General features: G+C 50.4%; 1 protein-coding gene across 1 annotated transcript in view; it reads right to left on the bottom strand.

Annotated features, from left to right (window-relative positions):
- tcf3a (transcription factor 3a) overlaps positions 1–17,305 on the bottom strand; it is a 32,480-nt gene extending 15,175 nt beyond the window's left edge. The window contains 7 exon segments of the mRNA XM_080546403.1: positions 3,987–4,036; positions 5,056–5,191; positions 5,899–5,939; positions 7,212–7,287; positions 7,938–8,011; positions 16,506–16,578; positions 17,213–17,305. Coding sequence (XP_080402529.1) covers positions 3,987–4,036; positions 5,056–5,191; positions 5,899–5,939; positions 7,212–7,287; positions 7,938–8,011; positions 16,506–16,578; positions 17,213–17,266 — 504 coding nt within the window. The 5' untranslated portion in view covers positions 17,267–17,305.
- Between the last annotated feature and the right edge of the window lie 2,236 nt (positions 17,306–19,541).

Below are 19,541 nucleotides of genomic sequence, written 5' to 3'. Positions count from 1 at the left end.
CTGACTAACTTGGACGTTGCCTCAATCTGGAACTAGAAAATAGAGTTCCAGAAGAAACTTTGTGTGGCTTAGATAGACAGAGAGAGAGAGAGAGGGAGAGAGAGAGAGAGAGAGAGAGAGAGGGGGAGAGAGAGAGAGAGAGAGAGGGAGAGAGAGAGTGAGAGAGATAACGAGAAGCTGAGTGGTACTGTGTGTGTGTGGTGTGTTAGTAAGTGTGTGTTAGTGTGTGTGTGTGTGTGTTAGTTAGTGTGTGTGTGTGTCTGACCTTGCATGTAGAAGGATCCGGGGTAGACGTTGGCAGGCTTGGAGGCTGGGTACCCTGCACCGTCTCTGTAGTCGTCTCCTGAGGCTGACGCGTACACCTGCACCACAAAGAGAGAGAGAGACACACACACACAGAGAGAGAGAGAGAGAGAGAGAGAGAGACACACACACACAGGCACAGAGAGAGAGAGAGAGAGAGAGAGAGACACACACACACACACAGAGAGAGAGAGACACACACACAGACAGACAGAGAGAGAGACAGACACACACAGACAGACAGGCACACAGAGAGACACACACAGACACACACAGACAGACAGAGAGACAGACAGACACACAGAGAGACACACACAGACAGACAGAGAGACACAGAGAGACACACAGAGAGACACACAGGCACAGACACACACACACACACACACACACACACAGAGAGAGAGAGAGACACAGAGAGACACACACACACAGAGAGAGAGACACACACAGGCACAGACACACAGAGAGAGACGCAGAGACACACAGAGAGAGAGAGAGAAACACACACACAGGCACACACACACGCACAGACACACACACACACACAGGCGCACACACACACAGAGACACACACGCACACACAAAGACACGCACACAGACAGAGAAAGAAAGAAAGATGAGAGAGAGAGAGAGAAAGGGGGAGAGAAAGACTTGGTTATTGACCAAATATTGATCAAATACCGGGCAGTCCATCACAGAGACGTTAGACCCTCGACAACCGCCTTTCATGCCAGCGTGTCCACCGTCCACATCAGGCTGCACGCGCACACACACGCGCGCACACACACACACACACACACACACGCACACACACACACGCGCGCACACACACGCACACCGACATACGCAGGAGCATTCATGCACACAACAACCTCGGCGGTAATGAGATCCCCCCGACTTAACACAGCTTTTTCTGTGGGGGTTTTTAAGAGGAATACGTCGTCTGTACTATCTGATGATTTGACTACTTAATCAAATAGAACAGCCTCTAACCGCATCCTGGCAACACTGGGCCTTTGAGAATCATTGAGAAAGACATTTTCAGTTTAAGAGGGGTTTAAGGAGAGGATTGTGCTGCTTTGCTTCCAACGACGTTCTGTCTCTCTCTCTCTCTCTCTCTCTCTCTCTCTCTCTCTCTCTCTCTCTCTCTCTCTCTCTCTCTGTGTGTGTGTGTGTGTGTCTGTGTGTCCCTGTTTAAATGCATGATCCAGTTAGAATCAGTAATATACAGAGTCTGTGTGTGTGTGTGTGTGTGTGTGTGTTTTGTGTGTCCCTGTTTAAAGACATGATCCAGTTAGAATCAGTAATATGCAGAGTTTGTGTGTGTGTCTGTGTGTGTGTATGTGTGTTTTGTCTGTGTGTGTGTATGTGTGTTTTGCCTGTGTGTTTTCTGTATGTGTGTGTTTTATCTGTGTGTGTGTGTGTGTCCCTGGTCTGTGTGTGTGTATGTGTGTCCCTGGTCTGCGTGTGTGTGTGTGTCCCTGTTTAAAGCCATGATCCAGTTAGAATCAGTAATATGCAGAGTCTGGTTAATAAACACATAATCCAGTATGTAGCTGAGAACAGCACCAACGACCACAGGACGTCTCTCTCTCCTCTCTCTCTCTCTCTCTCTCTCTCCCCTCCCCTCTCCTCTCCTCTATCTCTCCCCTCTCCTCTCCTCTCTCTCTCCCCTCTTCCTCTCCTCTCCTCTCCTCTCCTCTCCTCTCCTCTCTCCCCTCTCCTCTCTCTCCTCTCCTCTCTCTCTCTCTCCTCTCCTCTCCTCTCCTCTCCTCTCCTCTCCCTCCTCTCTCTCCTCTCCTCTCCTCTCCTCTCTCTCCTCTCCTCTCCTCTCTCCTCTCTCTCCTCTCCTCTCCTCTCTCCTCTCCTCTCCTCTCCCCCCTCCCCTCTCTCTCCTCTCTCCTCTCTCCTCTCTCTCCTCTCTCCCCTCTCCTATCCTCTCTCTCTTCTCTCTTCTCTCCCCTCTCTCTCTTCTCTCCTCCTCTCTCTCTCTCCTCTCTCTCCTCTCTCTCTCTCCCTCCTCTCTCTCTCTCTCTCTCCTCTCTCTTCTCTCTCTCTCCTCTCCTCTCTCTCTCTCCCTCCTCTCCTCCCTGGCATGTCGCGGGGCTGGCGGGGGGGCTGGAGGTCCGAGGTTCTGGACTGCCCCCCCCTCCCCCCCCCCACAATCACACTGTTCTGGGAGGAATTAAAAGTATCAAACTATGCGGGCCGAGAGCTCAGATCCGAACGGAGTGAAGTTCTCTTCTGTAATTTGATTAAACAGAGAGAGAGAGAGAGAGAGAAAGAGAGAGAGAGAGGAGGAGGAGAGGGAAGGAGAGAGAGAGGAGGTAGAGGGGGGAGGGAGCGGAGAGAGAGAGAGAGAGAGGAGAAGAGAGAACGACAGAGAGATGCACTCCTAATTACCGAGCCATCTGCCCGTTCCTGGACTGCAGCCAACTCAACTGGCAGCTGGGATAGAGGGATGGGGGAGGGAGAGAGGGAGGGAGGGAGAGAGGGGAGGGTGGGAGGGAGGGGGCAGAGAGAGAGGGGGGGGGGGGGGGTGGTGGTGAGAGAAACAGAAAGAAGGGTGGGTGGGGTGGAAGAGGGGGGGGAGGAAGTAGAGCTCACAGGGAGAGGGGGAAGAAGAAAAGGAGGGGGAGAGAGAGCAGCAGAGAGAAGGAAGGGAAAAAAAAAAAAAAAAAAAAAAAAAGAAAGATGGAGAGTACAGGAAGAGAGCTGGGACAGAACAGAATGGAGGTCAGAAGAGAACGGCGTCTCTCTCTCTCTCTCCGTCTCTCTCTGTCTCTCTCCGTCTCTCTCTGTCTCTCTCTCTCTCTCTCTCTCTCTGTGTCTCTCTGTCTCTCTCTCTCTCTCTCTCTCTCTCTCTCTCTCTCTCTCTCTCTCGTCGCAGGCCCTGGATTTGCCAGGCAGCCTCCCCCTCCTCCCCCCCACATCGTAATATAAGGACAAGGGTACTTTTGGGGGGGGGGGGTAGGTGGAACGCAATGGACATCTATAAAATAACGCCTATAAATATGACCCCCCCCCCCCCCCACCGCCGACCCCCCCCACTATAAATATACACGTTTGAACCAGAGGCAGAGGTGGCTGGGTGAATGAGTGGGTCTGTGTCTGTGTGTGTGTGTGTGTGTGTGTGTGTTTTCACCACCTCCATGGCAGGGATACACAGCTGTGGGGCTGGATGCACGCTCCTGCCAGCTCTGCTGATGCTCGACGCGCCAGGGTGGGTGGGGGAGAGAGAGTGGGGGGGGGCAGGGAGAGAGGCCTGTGATGCCAATGGAGGGGAGGGGAGGGGAGGGGAGGAGGGGAGAGGGTCTAAGCATAGGCCTTATGAGGGCTGAGACAACGTTTAGGGATGTGGTGGTGGGGAGGAAGGTTGGACATGTTTGAGATGTGTGTGGTGGGGTGGGGGGGGGTGGGTTGGTGGGGGGGAGGGCATAGTTTGGATAGGAAGAATGCTTATAATATGGGGCGGGGGGAGGGGGGGGAGACATATTGGAGAGGGTACAAAGTGTGATGTGCGTATGTGTGCGTGTGTGTGGTGTCTCTGTGTCTCGCTGTGTGTGTGTGAGAGAGTGTGTGTGCGTGTGTGTGTGTGTGTGTGGGTCCAGGGTGGAAGGATAAGGCGGGGCCAGGGGCATGATGGGTAATGTTGTTGGCAGGGGGAGGGTGTGGGTACTTACTGAGGAGGGCAGGCCAGGGGGCACTTTCCTGATCTTTTTTGGCTGGGCATCTGAGGAGAGAGACACACACACACACACACACGGACGTCAGTAACTCACAACAGCAGCGCTGCTTATAACAGAGAATATAAAAACCCCAATGAATGAATGAATGGCTTCATTCAACATTCAACACACTGTGTTTAACACACACACACACACACACACACACACACACACACACACACACACTGTGAGGCAGAGGAGGAATATAAGATATGAGCTTTATGGCCTCTGTTAACCGCCTCATCAGGGCTAATCTAATCATATGTTATATGGTGTCACAACCAGTGTGTTTAACGCCGGGACGGTGGGGCGGACACACACACACACACTGGGGGGGCCGGGGGTCCTATGGCGGCGTGTGTGTGTGTTTAACATGACGGAGGGATGCCACACACACACACACAGGGGGCCCTGGTCCTACATGTGTGTGCGTGTGTGTGTGTGTGTGTGTGTGTAGTTTTAGCAGAAGTGAGATTTTCTCTGGGTCTTTATTTAAACGTCAGGAGGAAGAGGGAAGTGATGAGGGGACACACACACACACACACACACACACACACGAATAGAACACGGAAATGAAGATCGACTTCTCACAGTTTCTCACAGAAACAGAGAGTGTGATGGTGTGTGGTGTTGTGTGGTGTGTGTGTGTTCCAGGTTCTAAGGGGGGGGGGTTAGGGTTTGGTTCTAGGCACAAAAAAATCGGCGGGACACACACACACACACGAATAGAACACAGAAATGAAGATCGACTTCTCACCGTTTCTCACAGAAACAGAGAGTGTGATGGTGTGTGGTGTGGTGTATATGTTCCAGGTTCTAGGGGGGGAGGGTTGTGTTGTGTGGTACGTGTTCCAGGTTCTAGGGGGGGGGGGTTGTGTTGTGTGGTGTGTATGTTCCAGGTTCTAGTGGGGGAGGTGTGGTGTGTTGTGTGTGTTCCAGGTTCTAGGGGGGGGAGGGGTTTGTGTTGTGTGTGTTCCAGGTTGTAGGGGGGGGAGGGGGTGTTAGGGGGGTGTGGTTGTCGTACCCATGCTGTCCTGCTGGGGGGGTCTTCGGCGCGGGTTGCCCTGGTAGGAGGGATAGAACTGGGAACCGGACTTGATGCCTGACGGGGAGAGGGCGTCAGGACTGGGCATGGGCATCTCACTGGGCATGAACCCAGGCTGGGGGGAGGGAGGGGGAGAGAGAGAGAAGACATGGTCAGGTGACGAGGACTGGGCATCTCACTGGGCATGAGCCCAGGCTGGGGAGAGGGGGAGGGGGAGAGAGAGAGAGAGAGGACAAGGACTGGACTGGAGAGAGTATAGCACCTCCAGAAAGAGGAGGGGGGAGGGAGGAGAGGGAGAGGAGAGAGAAGAGAAAAGACATGGACTGGAGAGAGTATAGCACTCCTGAAAGAGGAGGGGAGAGAGAGAGAGGAGAGAGAAGAGAGAAGAGAGAAGAGAGAGAAGAGAGAGAGAGAGAGAGAAGAGAGAGAGAGAGAGAGTATAGCACTCCTGAAAGAGGGAGGGGGGGAGGGAGAGGGAGAGAGAGAGAGAGAGGGAGAGGAGAGAGGAGAGAGGAGAGAGAAGAGAGAGAGAGAGAGAGAGAGTATAGCACTCCTGAAAGAGGGAGGGGGGGAGGGAGAGAGAGAGAGAGAGAGAGAGAGAGAGAGAGAGAGAGAGAGAAGGACTGAACCGGTGCAGTGTGAAGGAGATGTGAGGACAAGGTGGAGGGGATTTACAGAAAGGCCATTTTGTCAGAGAGAAGATTTGGAGGAGGAGGAGGAGGAGAGGGAGGGAGGGGGGGGGGCTGGACTCAACAGAAGGAAACAATGAAGAGGGTGTTACGGTAAGTAGGAGTGTGTTTTGGGGGCGCTTGTGGTTCTTACCTGGGATCCAAACGGGGGGTACGGCCCTCGCTCGGCTTTCCCTATAAAGGAAGGAAGGAAGGAAGGAAGGAAGGAAGGAAGGAGAGATGGAGAGAAATAAAAAAGAGATATAAATCAAAAAACATGTTTTAACTCATCTCTCCGAAACATTAACAACACGATTCGGGTGTTCCCCTTTCTCCAGTTGGGTGACCTCCCATCTGCTCATGGTGTGTGTGATGTGTGTGTGTGTGTGCGTGTGTGTATATGATGTGTTGTATTTATGGCTTTTGGGAGAAGGAGAGCAACAACAAACTGGCCCATTATAAACGGTCCAGGGGTAATCAGCCCCCCCCTCCCTCCCCCTCCTCCCCCCTCCCTCCCCCTCCCTCCCCCTCCCCAGGGTTGAGCTATAGGCCGGGGCTAATCCCTGGAGAGAGGCTTGTTTGTGCTTGGGTGCTCCTAACCCCCCCCGTCACACACACACACACACACACACACACACACACACGCACACACACACACACACGAAACCCCCCTGTCCCTGTTTACCCTCCCCCCTCCTTGTGCGCCCGCCCCCCTCCCCCCCCCCACACACACACACACAAACACAGAGTGAGTGCTCTGAAGAGGTCGTACACAGTAGTAACCTGGGTGAGGAACGCGTGTGTGTACACACACACACACACACACACACAAGTACAAATGCACCCACACACACACACACACACGTACGTACCCACACAAGTACACCCACACGTACGTACCCACACAAGTACACCCACACGTACGTACCCACACAAGTACACCCACATACACAAGTACACACACACACACTTGTACACACACGTACGTACACCCACACACGTACAACCTCTCACACACACGTACACTTCCTCTCTCTCACACACACACACACACAAACACACCCCCCCCCCCCCCCACACACACACACACATAAACACGCTCTTCAATCAAGTATATGTCCATGTTCTGATCCACCCCCCCCACCCCCTCCCTGACAGACACATTAAGTCAGTCTCAGGTTTTATTGGTGGCAGATCATCACTCCTGCTGGGCTCCATAAGCCAGAGGCAGAGGACAAGGCCTGGGAGGGTGTGTGTGTGTGTGTGTGTGTGTGTGTGTGTGTGTGTGTGTGTGTGTGTGTGTGGGAGGGTGTGTGTGTGTGTGTGTGGGGGGGGGGTCTTGTTACTTTGTTTACTTCCCTCACAACACTGCCGACGTCAGAACGACTAATTAGACGGTTCGGGGTACGGCGCCTGGTCCGTACCCCCAGACCGGGCTTAGAGCAGAAAACGTGCTGGTTCCCTTACCTGCGATCCCGGCTCCGAACATGGGGGTGGACGCCATGCCCTCGTGCTCGTTGTAATGGGCTCCGTCTCCATAACCCTGGAGGGGAAGGGGGGGGGGGGGCCAGGGACAGGGGCGGGGGGACGGACACAAAGCTTTTTAACATACAGGTAGAAATTGAATTATCGAAGATATCAACCGACCAACCCTCCTAATTCTGTAACCTGATGTGCTTCCCCTAGGCCTCTCAGGGAATAGGAGATATAATAATAATATTCAGGGTTCCTACAAGTTTCAACAAGTCAAATTTAAGACCTTTTTGAATAGAATTTTGGACTTATTCGCGACGGCATATGCTAGCTTTTGGTCATCCTGCCGTAGCTTTGTTCGCCAATAATTTCTCCCGGGGGCAGCGAATTGGCATTTTTTGGGTTCCAGCTTTGTTAATTTCCACGTAAATAGATGTGGTCGGACTGATTCCCTTGCAGGACGAGCTAATCTCATTTTTTAGACCTAATAACTGAAACTCTGGGGCCTTTTTTTGGCCTTATAAATCGGATTGCTGGATTTTATACTTTAAGGCTTTTTATAAGGACCAGCGTGGGAACCCTGTATATATCATCCTAATTCTGTAACCTGATGTGCTTCCCCTAGGCCTCTAACAATGATCAGGTAACAGGAGATATAATGATATTCCTGATGTGATTAAGAGAGGCATTCCTACAGGGGAATGTACGGGGTCTCCTTACCCGGCCGTGGTTGAAGGAGGGGCTGTTCTGCTCCCCCGGTGCCCAGGGCCCCGGCCCGCTCCGCTCCTCCATCCCTACAGGAACCCAAAAAAGGTTAGGGGACTTCAGAAACCACACAACAACACACACGTCACGGTCGAAGGGGAACCACACATGAACCACATATGAACCGCATGTATAAAGAGACGTCCCGAGACCACAAACTGTTTCCCGACGGTTGACGTCATTTTTTGCCTTCGCTTATCGAACCCGTTTCTCCCCTCAGTGATGACAAAGAGAAGGAGGGAGAGAGAGAAAGAGACAGAGAGACAGAGAGAGAGAGACAGAGAGAGAGACAGAGAGAGAGACAGAGAGAGACAGAGAGAGAGAGAGAGACAGAGACAGATAGAGAGAGACAGAGAGAGAGACAGAGAAAGAGACAGAGAGAGAGAGACAGAGAGAGAGAGAGAGAGAGACAGACAGAGACAGACACAGACAGACACAGAGAGAGACAGACAGAGAGAGAGAGAGAGACAGACAGAGAGAGAGAGAGAGAGAGAGACACTATGGAGAGACATTGAGGTGTGGGTGACCAGTTGCCCGCCTTTCCTGGAGGACTGAGACTGGTGTCTGAACCACCTCCTGACCAGAGGTGACCCCTAGACCCAGAACCTAGCCCAGAGGGGTGACCCCTGATCCAGCCCTAGACACGGTTGGTGACCCCTGAACCCAGAACCTAGCCCAGAGGGGTGACCCCTGGATCCAGCCCTAGATACGGTCGGTGACAGTCCCGGTGACGGACTAACAAACTGACACTTAGCGTGGCGGCGAGCCGTTCGGAACTCTCCTGAATAATTAACCGACGTTACGAGGCGTCTACTAGGATCATCCTCGACGTCTATCCCTCCCTCCCTCCCTCCCTTCCTTCTCCCACACGGCTCCTTGACATTTTTTTTTCCTTCTTCCCATGACAACAAACTCAGTCAGTCAGTCAGTCAGTCAGTCAGTCATATCCCATCCCTCCATCCTCTCGTATTACACCTTCACACAACAACAGAAAAAACGGAGAGAAAGGAAGGAATCTAACTGACATTTCATGGATGGTGTCCCTCTCTCTCTCCTGGTCGAAGCGCGAGCATCAAAAAGGGGTAAAAGTGATTGAAAGGAGAGCGATTTTTAAAAGATCGGTGAAGCAGAAATTCCTGCCTCCCTCCCCCCCTCCCCTCCTCTCCTCTCTCTCTCCCCCCCTCTCTCTCTCTCTGTCTCCTCTCTTACCGCTACCCCAGCCTCTCTGGGGGGGAAGCTGAGGCTTAATTGCGTACTGATTTGCATAATTGTGCATATTAATGAGGCTTTTGCTCTATGAATATTCATATTTTTTGTTTTGTTGTCTAATTAAAAAGCGGAGAGGGGAGGGGGGGAGGAGTGGGGGAGGGAGGGGGAGTGGGGGGGGAGGGAGGGAGGGGAGAGGCTGGAATCATGACAGAATCAGCCGTAGAGAAGAATGATGGGTCCGGAGTGGGCGAGGGGAGGGCTGTTATATCGCCGTGACAACAGTGATCTATAGAAGGAGGGGACGCCGGCGGAATAGGAGATGAAGGAGAGGAGGGTTAGCTGCCACCGCTGTCTGTCACTCTACGTGTCGATCAGGAGACACAGGGACAGAAGACAGGGAGACAGACAGGGGGACAGACAGGGGGACAGACAGGGAGACAGACAGGGGGACAGACAGGGGGACAGACAGGGAGACAGACAGGGAGACAGACAGGGGAACAGACAGGGGAACAGACAGGGGAACAGACAGGGGAACAGACAGGGGGACAGACAGGGGGACAGACAGGGGGACAGACAGGGGGACAGACAGGGGGACAGACAAGGGGGACAGACAGGGGGGCAGACAGGGGGACAGAAGACACAGGGCTGGAGACAGGGGGACAGACACGGGGCCTTGTTCAAACACACAAAACGCAAACGCGTCTTTCTCCTCCCTCTGCGTCTAACAACTAAATTACCTGCTGACGACCGTGGGTCCCATACGCTACTGTCCGGGTACTCGTTCCCAAGGGTCGTCCCAACACAAAAATCCTCATCATAAAGGTCTGAGCTGAATTGGCTTCCTCTTCTTCAACCCCCCCCCCCCCCTCCCTTATGCTACATAGTCGTCGTCCCCCCCCTCCCTCCCTCCCTCCCTCCCCTCCATAGACAAAACTCTCTACCCTCAAGTCAATGGACGACCAACACACAGACACAGCGGCAATGTAAAGAATGTGGAAGATCTTTGCATAGCCGCTGGGTAGGAAATGAACATGGGAGGGGGGGCTGGAGGGGGGGCTGGAGGGGAGGGAGGGGGGGCTGGAGGGGGGGGGGGCTGGAGGGGGGGGGGGGGCTGGAGGGGGGGGGGGGGGGCTGGAGGGGAGGGGGGGCTGGAGGGGGGGGGAGGGGGAGGAGGGGGAGGGAGGGGGAGGAGGGGGAGGAAGGGGGCGTGTCCTTTACTGCTCTTCAGGGAAAGTCTGACAGGTGGAAAAGGAGGATGGAGATAGAGATCTGAACTGACACCATTGACACGCACAATGGCAGGAGGATAATAGGGCGCTCTGCAGGTAGCCAGCCCCAGCACCCCCCCCCAACACCCCCAGGCTATTGATGTGTTCCCCTGGAGGGGGGGCAGGGGTGGGGTGGGGGTCGACAGGAGGCATGGGGAGGAATTGGGAGAATGCTTTTCGAGAATTTCATGGAAGGTAATGCTGGAAGACGACTTCTTCTAAAACCATTTAGACTAGACTCCTCACAGTCAGAGATGACAGAGGACGGTCTAACTCCCTTACTGGAGTAACTCAGGGCTGAGTGCCTTGCTCACTCAAGGACACACTAGTGGGTGGTGGTGGTGGTTCGAGATGGGATTTGAACTCGTGACCTTCTGATCAACAAGTGAGTCCAACTCCACTATCCACTAGACCAGTGCTACTACCCCCCGATTTAAAAAGGGGCCTCAAACGACCAACAATTCATCTGATAAGAGGGTTTTTCGGCACAGTGCAGGGGGATTGAAGAGGGATTGGAACTGTATCAGCAGGTATGATGGTGACAGTCCTTTTAAGATAAAAAAAAATACGGGTTTCAAGTTCTCCGTGACAAATTCGGAGAGGGAGTCAAGTGAGAAGCTATGAAGTAAAAAAACCAAAATGAAAACAATTTCACGCATCATATGAATAAGGGACTCCTGGTTTGGGGTTCTAACGAACAGATCTGGCGATTAGCAAGACGAAGGGGAGTCTCGAAGTGAGAGACTCGTCGAAAAAGTCAAAGACTCTCCCCCCTTTGTTTTTGACTGAAAACTTCAAATGGTTTCCTGCGAGCCGGCGTTGCCATGACAGCCTGATAAGACACTCTGGGACGCGGGGGAAAACCGGAGCGCTTGTGTCCACACACACACACACACACACAAACACCACACACAAACACCACACACACCACACACACCACACAGAACCCTGCTCCAACCGAGCACACTGTAGAAATGTGGTTTTCAAAACCAACCGATGTTTTCCGGCCATATGCTTCTTCTCTAGGCCTCAAGTTTGTAACTATCGGTAGGTCGGCTCTATACGTTCTACATTCCTCACGTCAACTTTTGACTCCTGCTTGGCGTTTTGACGAGGGGGGGCGGGGGGGGGGGGGGTTTGCTCAAGACAACAACCTTGGTTGGCCGTAAAAGAAGAACGTGAGTCTGGAAACTCTACACCGCTAACCTCCTTCTGAGAGGACTGGCCCCCCGGGGGCCACGCTCGGGACTGAACATCTCAGCACAAGTTAGAGAGGGAGGGAGGGAGGGGGGAGAGGAGGGAGAGAGAGAGAGGAGGGGGAAGGGGGGAGAGAGAGAGAGGGAGAGAGGGGGGGAAGAGATAGAGGGGGAGAGGGAGGGTGGGAGAAAGAGAGAGAGAGGTGGGGGGAGAAAGAAAGAGAGAGAGTGGGGGAGAGAGAGAGAAAGAGGGGGAGAGATAAAGAGGGGGGTGAGAGATAGAGACAGAGGGATAGAGAAAGAGAGGGATAGAGAGAGAGATAGACAGAGAGGGAGAGAGAGAGAGAGAGAGAGGTGAGTCAGTCCAGACACACACACACAGCCCCACACTGCACCACCACCACCTCCCCTTTAAGACCAGGCCACGCCACCCCACCCCTTTAAAGCCCGGCTGGTCTATAATTACACAGGAAGAGATACTGGAAACAGCCAGTCACCCTGAGTCATGGGCTGGGCAGAGCTGAACAGCGCACACCAAACGACACACTAAAGGCACACTTTATAGGATAGGGCCTCAGGCACCTCTCTCAGTGTGAGTGTACTGTCTGGTCGTCTACACTTTCTTCCTTCCTTCCTTCCTTCTTTCCCCTGTAGGACGTACGTGTGAGTCACTCAGAGCCCAACACAATAAGTATTAACAACAAGGGAGTATGAGTATTAACAAGGGTGAACATTAGTTTAGGAATGTGTCTACGACGAGGAGGACACAACAGTTATGAAGAAAGGTGTCCTACCGTTAGCCTCGTAGCATAGTTGCCTGAGTCATATTTTGGGCCAAATTGAGATATCCGCCTAACTCTACTCTCTCCTAACACTGCTGATTCACTGTGCGTTATTGCCTCTATGCCATCAGCCTATCAGAATGCTTGTTACGTTCCAAAATCGCTATCTGCCCCAAGTCATCTCTTTGACACCCAAGGCATTTTTGACACTACATACAAAGATGACTCGGCTGACCACAAGTGAAGCATGACTTGGGCAATTAATATGCTATGAGGCTAACGGTATGTACCTTCTCACACATCATACAGTGTGTCAGTGCTGAGACGACACTAAACCCATTTGACAACAAACTGAAACATGTTGACTTTAAGTTTAATTTCTTTTTTCTTCGAATTCTTTTTTCTAAGATGTTGAGCCCTTTTCTTACTTATTGAATCAAAGTCTCGGAGTCGACCCCAACGTATGGGAGTATAGCTGGGTTGGTATAGCTATGGTTGGATCTAAAGCACTTTGAGCTGCAACGTTTGCAGGAAAAGTGCTATACAAATACAAGTTATTATTATTTATTATTATTATTATCTGACTGCATAGTATGCCTCTTCAACGCACAAAGAATCAAATTCATTTGATGATAATACTATTTCCATTCACACAAAGGAAACTTCCTAAAGAATGGAAAGTTCATGCAAACTCTCCTCTTCTCCATTTTCGGTGTCTGAAATGTAAAAATACCATTTCACATTTTCGGTTTCTTGTCGCCAGTAAATGAAACTCGACTGAAAGTCACACCTCAAGGGATTTGCGTGTACCAACCTTACCTCAGAGGCCTGAAGACTCATGAGAACGACAACGATTTTTGACCAGAGGTTTCCTGTGGCCCAACATAAGCTTACCTACCCTCCTCCCAATCTGAACTTTTTACCAAACCAACGTCGGGTTTGGGTAGGAGGATTTCAAGTTAACACCGGAAGGACATAGTTTTCCCTTCTGAAAAGCCTTCCACACAATGAACAGCATGGAGAATCTAAACAACAACAAAAAAAACGATACACAACAACGATTGACCCAAGAAAAAGGTGCGTCGTCCAAGACAGAAGTCACTAAATAAACCCCAAAAAATATGTATACAGAGAGAGGACAATAACAACCAAGATCTTCAGAACTCCCATCAATAAATCTACCTAATCATCTGAACCATGTGTTGAGAGGTGAGGGGTGGAGGGGGTGGAGGAGGCTTCTAGAAGGGGAGGGGGGTTGGGCTTCCAGGGTGAAATCATATCCTGAGCCACATATGCTGCCGGCCTATCCAGTTCTCCCTCCCTGACCCGGGCCTTTGTCTCGGCCTCTGATGTGCGTTGTCCAGACCTGCGCTGAGGGGCTCTGAGACAATACCCACGAGCAGCCGTTAGACTGTAACAGTAACGGTCTTCCTTTGTAAGCGTGCACCTTTTGTGGCCACAAAGGAAAATCTAAGTGGCCCTCAAAGGGAAGCTCTGAGAAATGGGTCCTCCCCACCCAACACCCCCTCTCTCTCTCTCTTTCATCACCGGTTCTAACCCTAACCCTTTTTTTTTCCTTCAATATCCTATTTCAGTTGAAAACTTGAAAAGATCTGCAACCGTGGTTATAAGGTTTGGAGGGCGAGAGAGGGGGATGAAGGGAAGACATTTGGGAGGAGGACAAGAGAGTATATATACAGAGAGATATACTGTGCGAAAAAGTTATTGTTGACGATTAGACACACTGTTCGTTGTCAATAATAATTATAATTTTGCCATTTAGCAGACGCTTTTATCCAAAGCGACTTACAATTACGAATTACAGGGACATTCCCCCTGGAGTAACTGAGGGCTAAGTGCCTTACCCAAGGGCACACTAGTAGTGGTGTGGCTTCAGGCGGGATTTGAACTCACAACCTTCCGATCCCAAGTCCAACTCACTATCCACTAGACCACCACTACCCCACTAACGATATAGTAATATCGTTCACTATAGTATGGTGGAGATAGGCCAAAGTGAGCGGAAATGACTGAACTGCAGCACACAGAGAGAGAGTTTATGGCTGGTGTAATAAATAGTCTGGTTAAAAACAGAGATGTTTTCACCCCCTCGATGTGATTCGCCCTGCGAAAACAGCAGGCCGTCGCACTTGTGTAGTTATGCACACATCTGGAGTTGAGAACGTTTTAAAGGACTGTCTTGTCTTATAAGAGAAGAACATCCTGATATGCTCCAGATATCTTGATAATACAAGAATATCGGCCTAACCCTCGAAGATCACAAGTCACAGGTAGATGATTCTAAGGGTGAAAGCTGAGCGTAGCTAACTTGCCGTCTGAACAAGGAAGCAGAACAAATGCAGGAGACAGGATGTCAGGGTGACAGTGAGGAACACTTGGAGGGTGGGAGGATGGGGGGGGTGAGATATGGCCTATTGTGAGCGGGGGTTTACAGTGAGAGGGTTCTAGAAGCGTTGGGGACAGTAAGGGGAGATGTGGAATGGATAGAGGAGTGTGTGTGTGTGTGTGTGTGTGGGGGGAGGAGGCCCATGGTGTGGAGCTCCTGGGGTTGGCGAGAAGCCCTTCTTTCCCAGGGTGAGAGGAGGCCGGAGGCTGGGGGGGGTTGGGGTTGAGGAGGGCAGGATAGTGTGTGTGTGTGTGTGTGGGGGGGGGCTGGGGGGAGGGGGGTGAGGTTTTTCCACAGGGTGAGAGGTGGGAGATGAATAGGGTCATTGGACACATTTCCAATCACCCCCGCTTGTCTTAGCACCTTCAGGGGGGCGTGATGAAGGGGAGACAGCTGAGGAGGTGAGGGAGGGGACACCTGGGTTAAGAGGGGAGGAGGAGGGAGGGGGGAGAGGAGAGACTTCCTTTCCTCACCATTTCGCACCTTATGATCATTGACCTGGAAAACACAGAACAGGTAGGAGGAAACTTACCAGTCCCTTTTTTCGTTACCTCCTATCAAAAAGGCTAGCTAGCTAGGGAAAGTAAGGATTGTGGAAAGGGGGAAGCCATTTCAGGGTGTTGAGACAACCATTGACAGCAGCTCGCTTCAACCCAGGGAGGGGCAGTGAAAGGAGGGACAGTGGGGGGGATGGAGGGGTCAGAGGTGGGGGGGTGGGGGGTGGGGGGGGTAGGGAAGACAAATAAGAAAGTGTTGTTGGAGGGGTTGTTATGGCCCATCGCTGGCATGCTGGTCCATTAAGAGATATATAGGGGGATCATTGAAAAGCAATAATGTCTTCCTGACTACTGCCTGAAGTCTCAGGTGTGAAGTTGGAAGAGAGGGTGTGTGTGTGTGTGTGTGTGTGTGTGTGTGTGTGTGATCACATTTTTAGGTAGATAGTAGCTAAATAACTTCTAAAGACCACATAAATCCTACTGACTGCTGCCTATACACCCAATTCTAAACGACTAAAGCTGTGTACCGCTAAAACAGCCAAGACCAAAAAATTCAGTTGTCGAATTTTGTTATAAAAAAACGCAGCAACTGTCGAATCTAATCTGATCACAAACAGTAGAATATGACGCAACTAAAATGATCTCGCTAGCTTGCCAAATTTCCCCCTCACAAAAAACCAACAAATGTTCGCTAACGTTAGCCAAGTGATCCAACTTAGCAAGAAAGCTAAGTTATAACAAGCTAATTGTCAACAGAGTTACCGTGGTGACGGATTCAGTCTCTTCTTGAGAGACTTGACACGTTTGAATCTTTAAACTCCCAACTGCCTGACGTTCTAAAACTGCCGTAGTTCAGCGTTCTAAAACTGCCACACAACCCAAAAAAAAAAATAATGTTGCGTGTAGCCATGTCTTGTTGTATCTGTAATTGGCTTGAGAGGTTGTAAATTAATATGCACATCTTTATAGATGTGTCACTCGAAGCCAAAAAATGTTTTTAGACTGACGTGGCACTTCCTCGGATTACCATCTTGGTTGAATCATAGTCGGAGGAGCTATTTGGGAACGGGAGCAGAAAAAGTGTGCAGAGATTCACTCCCGTGTGGTGCGATTGACTCGGTCGGTCAGAAAACCCCCAGAAAAGGTGCTAGTCGCCCCGCTTACCTGAGCCTCCGAACTGACTGCTGGCTAGAGTGGTGGGCCTGTTCTTCCCGTTCGACACGGGCGGTGCAAACATCTGAAACAAGAGGAAGAAGAAGAGAGAGGGAGAGAGAGAGAGAGAGTGTGTGTTAACGTCGGTTTGGTTGGGTGCTAGAGAGGTGCTAATTCAACCTTTCCTATAAGGACTCCGACATCCTCAGTCCTGACAGATTGGAACAGCTGTCGCTGGTGGGAAGGGGTCGAAACTCGCCAGCTTTAACTGAGTCAGTGATGCAAGCAAAGTGACTCACACTGTAACAGTGGAACCGACCACAACAGTGTGGCAGCGCGGGCTGACGCGCGCCGCAAGATTCTGGGCTTTATTTCAATTTACGTAACAGCCCCGTCAGTCGTCCTCTGCGCTCGCTAGCTAGTATTTGTGGACTTGGAAACTCGTCGGTTGGGTTTTGAAACGCCAACGTGAGATGAGGAGTTAGACAATTTTGTAAGTCTTGAGTTTTCTCAGAGTTTGATTTCTAACTCTGGTGACATGGATGGGTTTATTATTAACGTAGGAATCTAAAATCTCGTTTTTCTAGTTATTCCAAGGAGGTACATGGAACGTTGTATAGACTTAGGCTAAATTGCTAAAAAGGATGGGGGGGGGTTTTGGGCAAAGATATTCTAGTGTTTTGCATATAGGAGCACTCCTGACAGCTGGGATGACTTACCGCGCTGAAATCCAGCAGATCGCTGAGCTCCTTATCATTTCCCACGACAGCCATTCTCTGCTGCTGTACACTTGGCCCTCTCAGTTTCAGCAACTGACTAGAGAGAGAGAGAGAGAGAGAGAGAGAGAGAGATAGAAAGAGGAGGGGGAGGAAGAGAAAGGGAGAGAGAGAGGGAGAAACAGAGAGAGAGAGAGAAAGACAGAGAGAGAGATAGAGAGAGGGAGAGAGAGAGAGATTACTTTATGGGACAATAAAGTCTGAGAGTCCAACACTGACTTGGTGGATGACAGAGAAACCTTTTTTTCTTCTTCTTCTTCTTTTTTTAATCTATTGCAAGCAACCACTTTTTAACTGTGTGGTTAGACCATTACAAGGGGGGACACACACCACTCAATACCCATTGGAAAGGCTTTAGCAGGAATTCACACAAAGCATGAACAAAAGCACATTAAAAGACAAAAAATCTTTCGCCTTTGAGAAAAGAAGAAGAGATCTGAGGATCGAGCCTAGCTAGCATAGAGCACAACCACAACAAGTTCAACCCCAACCTGTAATATTACATAGAAAGACACTGGGCTTTCCCCCCTTGTCCCCCCCCCCCACATCTAACACCCTCATATCTGGATTATGACCTCTAGTTGAACCACAAGGCCAACCCCTCTCCTCCCCTCAGCCTAGAGAACCCCCCGATTGCCTGTGTGTTCGGCAAACCTCAGAGACCGACCTGTTTCGACAACCCCTTTCTCACTCACCAATAGTAGCCACCACAACATCAAAGGATAGCCACACAGCATCAAAGACACAGGGGATACATAGACGGCATGTCTGAACACAATGACGAATACAATAGCTTGTATCAAGAGTAAAAGCCCTGGATAAACTTAAAGCTAACACAGGACGTTGTGACTAAGCATGATCGCCATAGTAACACACACACACATCATGATCTCACTTCCTTACGTCCACAGACACAACTGTCTGTGTTCGATGTGAGCGGGCAAACAGGCGGTCTCTAATGGGAACAATAATGCATTTTCACAGATACATCAAAAGAGCAAGAGGCAAAGTGTGTGTGTGTGTGTGTGTGTCAGTGCTATGCTTGTATGTGGAGATGATGAACTAACATGTTCTCTTCTCTCATAACCTCTAGGCACTAGGCATCATCTGAAACAACACCACAGCCAAACGGACCCCCAAAGATGCATAAATCGTATTAGGGGCCCACGTACAAAAAATTACACAATTTAGATGCTGGGCTTTTCAATATAAAGACAATACAGAACCACATTTAAAATAAAATAAAAAGGCTAATACTAACACAATAATCAGGATGTTTTGTTGTTCAGTGCCCAAACTCCATAACAAAATAATACAATATAATAATAAAAAATAAAAAAATAAAGTTGAAGTCTAGCAGACGTTCAACAGTTGCCTACAGTTCTCTGGATGGATCTTCTGTGGATCTTCTGGATGGATCACTGTGGTCGAAACGAAAGGGGGGGGGAGAGAACTTTTTTAGCTCTTCGTAACAAATCGAAGTTCCATACGGGCCCCCCCCCTTGACACCCCCATCCCCCGGACCCCCCCCCCACCCCCAAATCTTCCGGCCTTCCCCGTTGGAGAATGTAAATAGTTTTAACGGATTGTGACGATCCGGAATCCCCTGTGAGCGACGTTTTACCATAACAACAACTCGTCTTTATGTCTACGCAGACTTTTACACCCAATGATTGTTCGGTTTCGTGCGTTTTTGAGGTGGGTGACAAACAATGATGCAAAGTGGCCAGCGTCGAATACACGAAGACTTCTCCTGCTGCCCTGGTCCCGGACAAAGAGAGTCAGGCATAGACCTTACAGGCCCCAGGAAAGTTTCAGATGGGCTAGGCTCGAACAATGGAAGAAACACAGGGCTCTCCTTTTGCGAAATCAAATTCGTTCGGTCAATGTTGGAAATAAAAAAAAGGGGGACAATAACGGTTTCATAAACCCATGCGTTAAGAATTTACACATCTGCACGTATTTTTTTATTTTTTCTTCTTCTCCATGTTGAAGGTGTAACGCGAGAGGAGGGGGTGGGGGGAGAGGAATTTCCTGCCAAATGCGAAATAAACAAAGTGGGAAAATGTCGAGGGGGAGCACAGTTTGCAAAAGAGGAACGTGCTCCAAACTAATTTTTTAATTTAACAATAAAAAAAAGGTAATAATAAAAACACATCAAATATTATTCGGGAAAACAGGTGGACACGCGCGCGCAACTTCTTGCAACCACGAAGTTTTCTTTCCCTAAAAAAAAAAATGTTCCAACAAAAATTGTCCTCTTAACAGTCGA

Source organism: Nansenia antarctica (assembly GCF_963989245.1).
Source record: "Nansenia antarctica genome assembly, chromosome: 16".
In the NCBI taxonomy this organism is placed as follows: Eukaryota; Metazoa; Chordata; class Actinopteri; order Argentiniformes; family Microstomatidae; genus Nansenia; species Nansenia antarctica.
The sequence above is the reverse complement of the archived record's forward strand: the minus strand, read 5'-3'. Positions and strand labels throughout refer to the sequence as shown.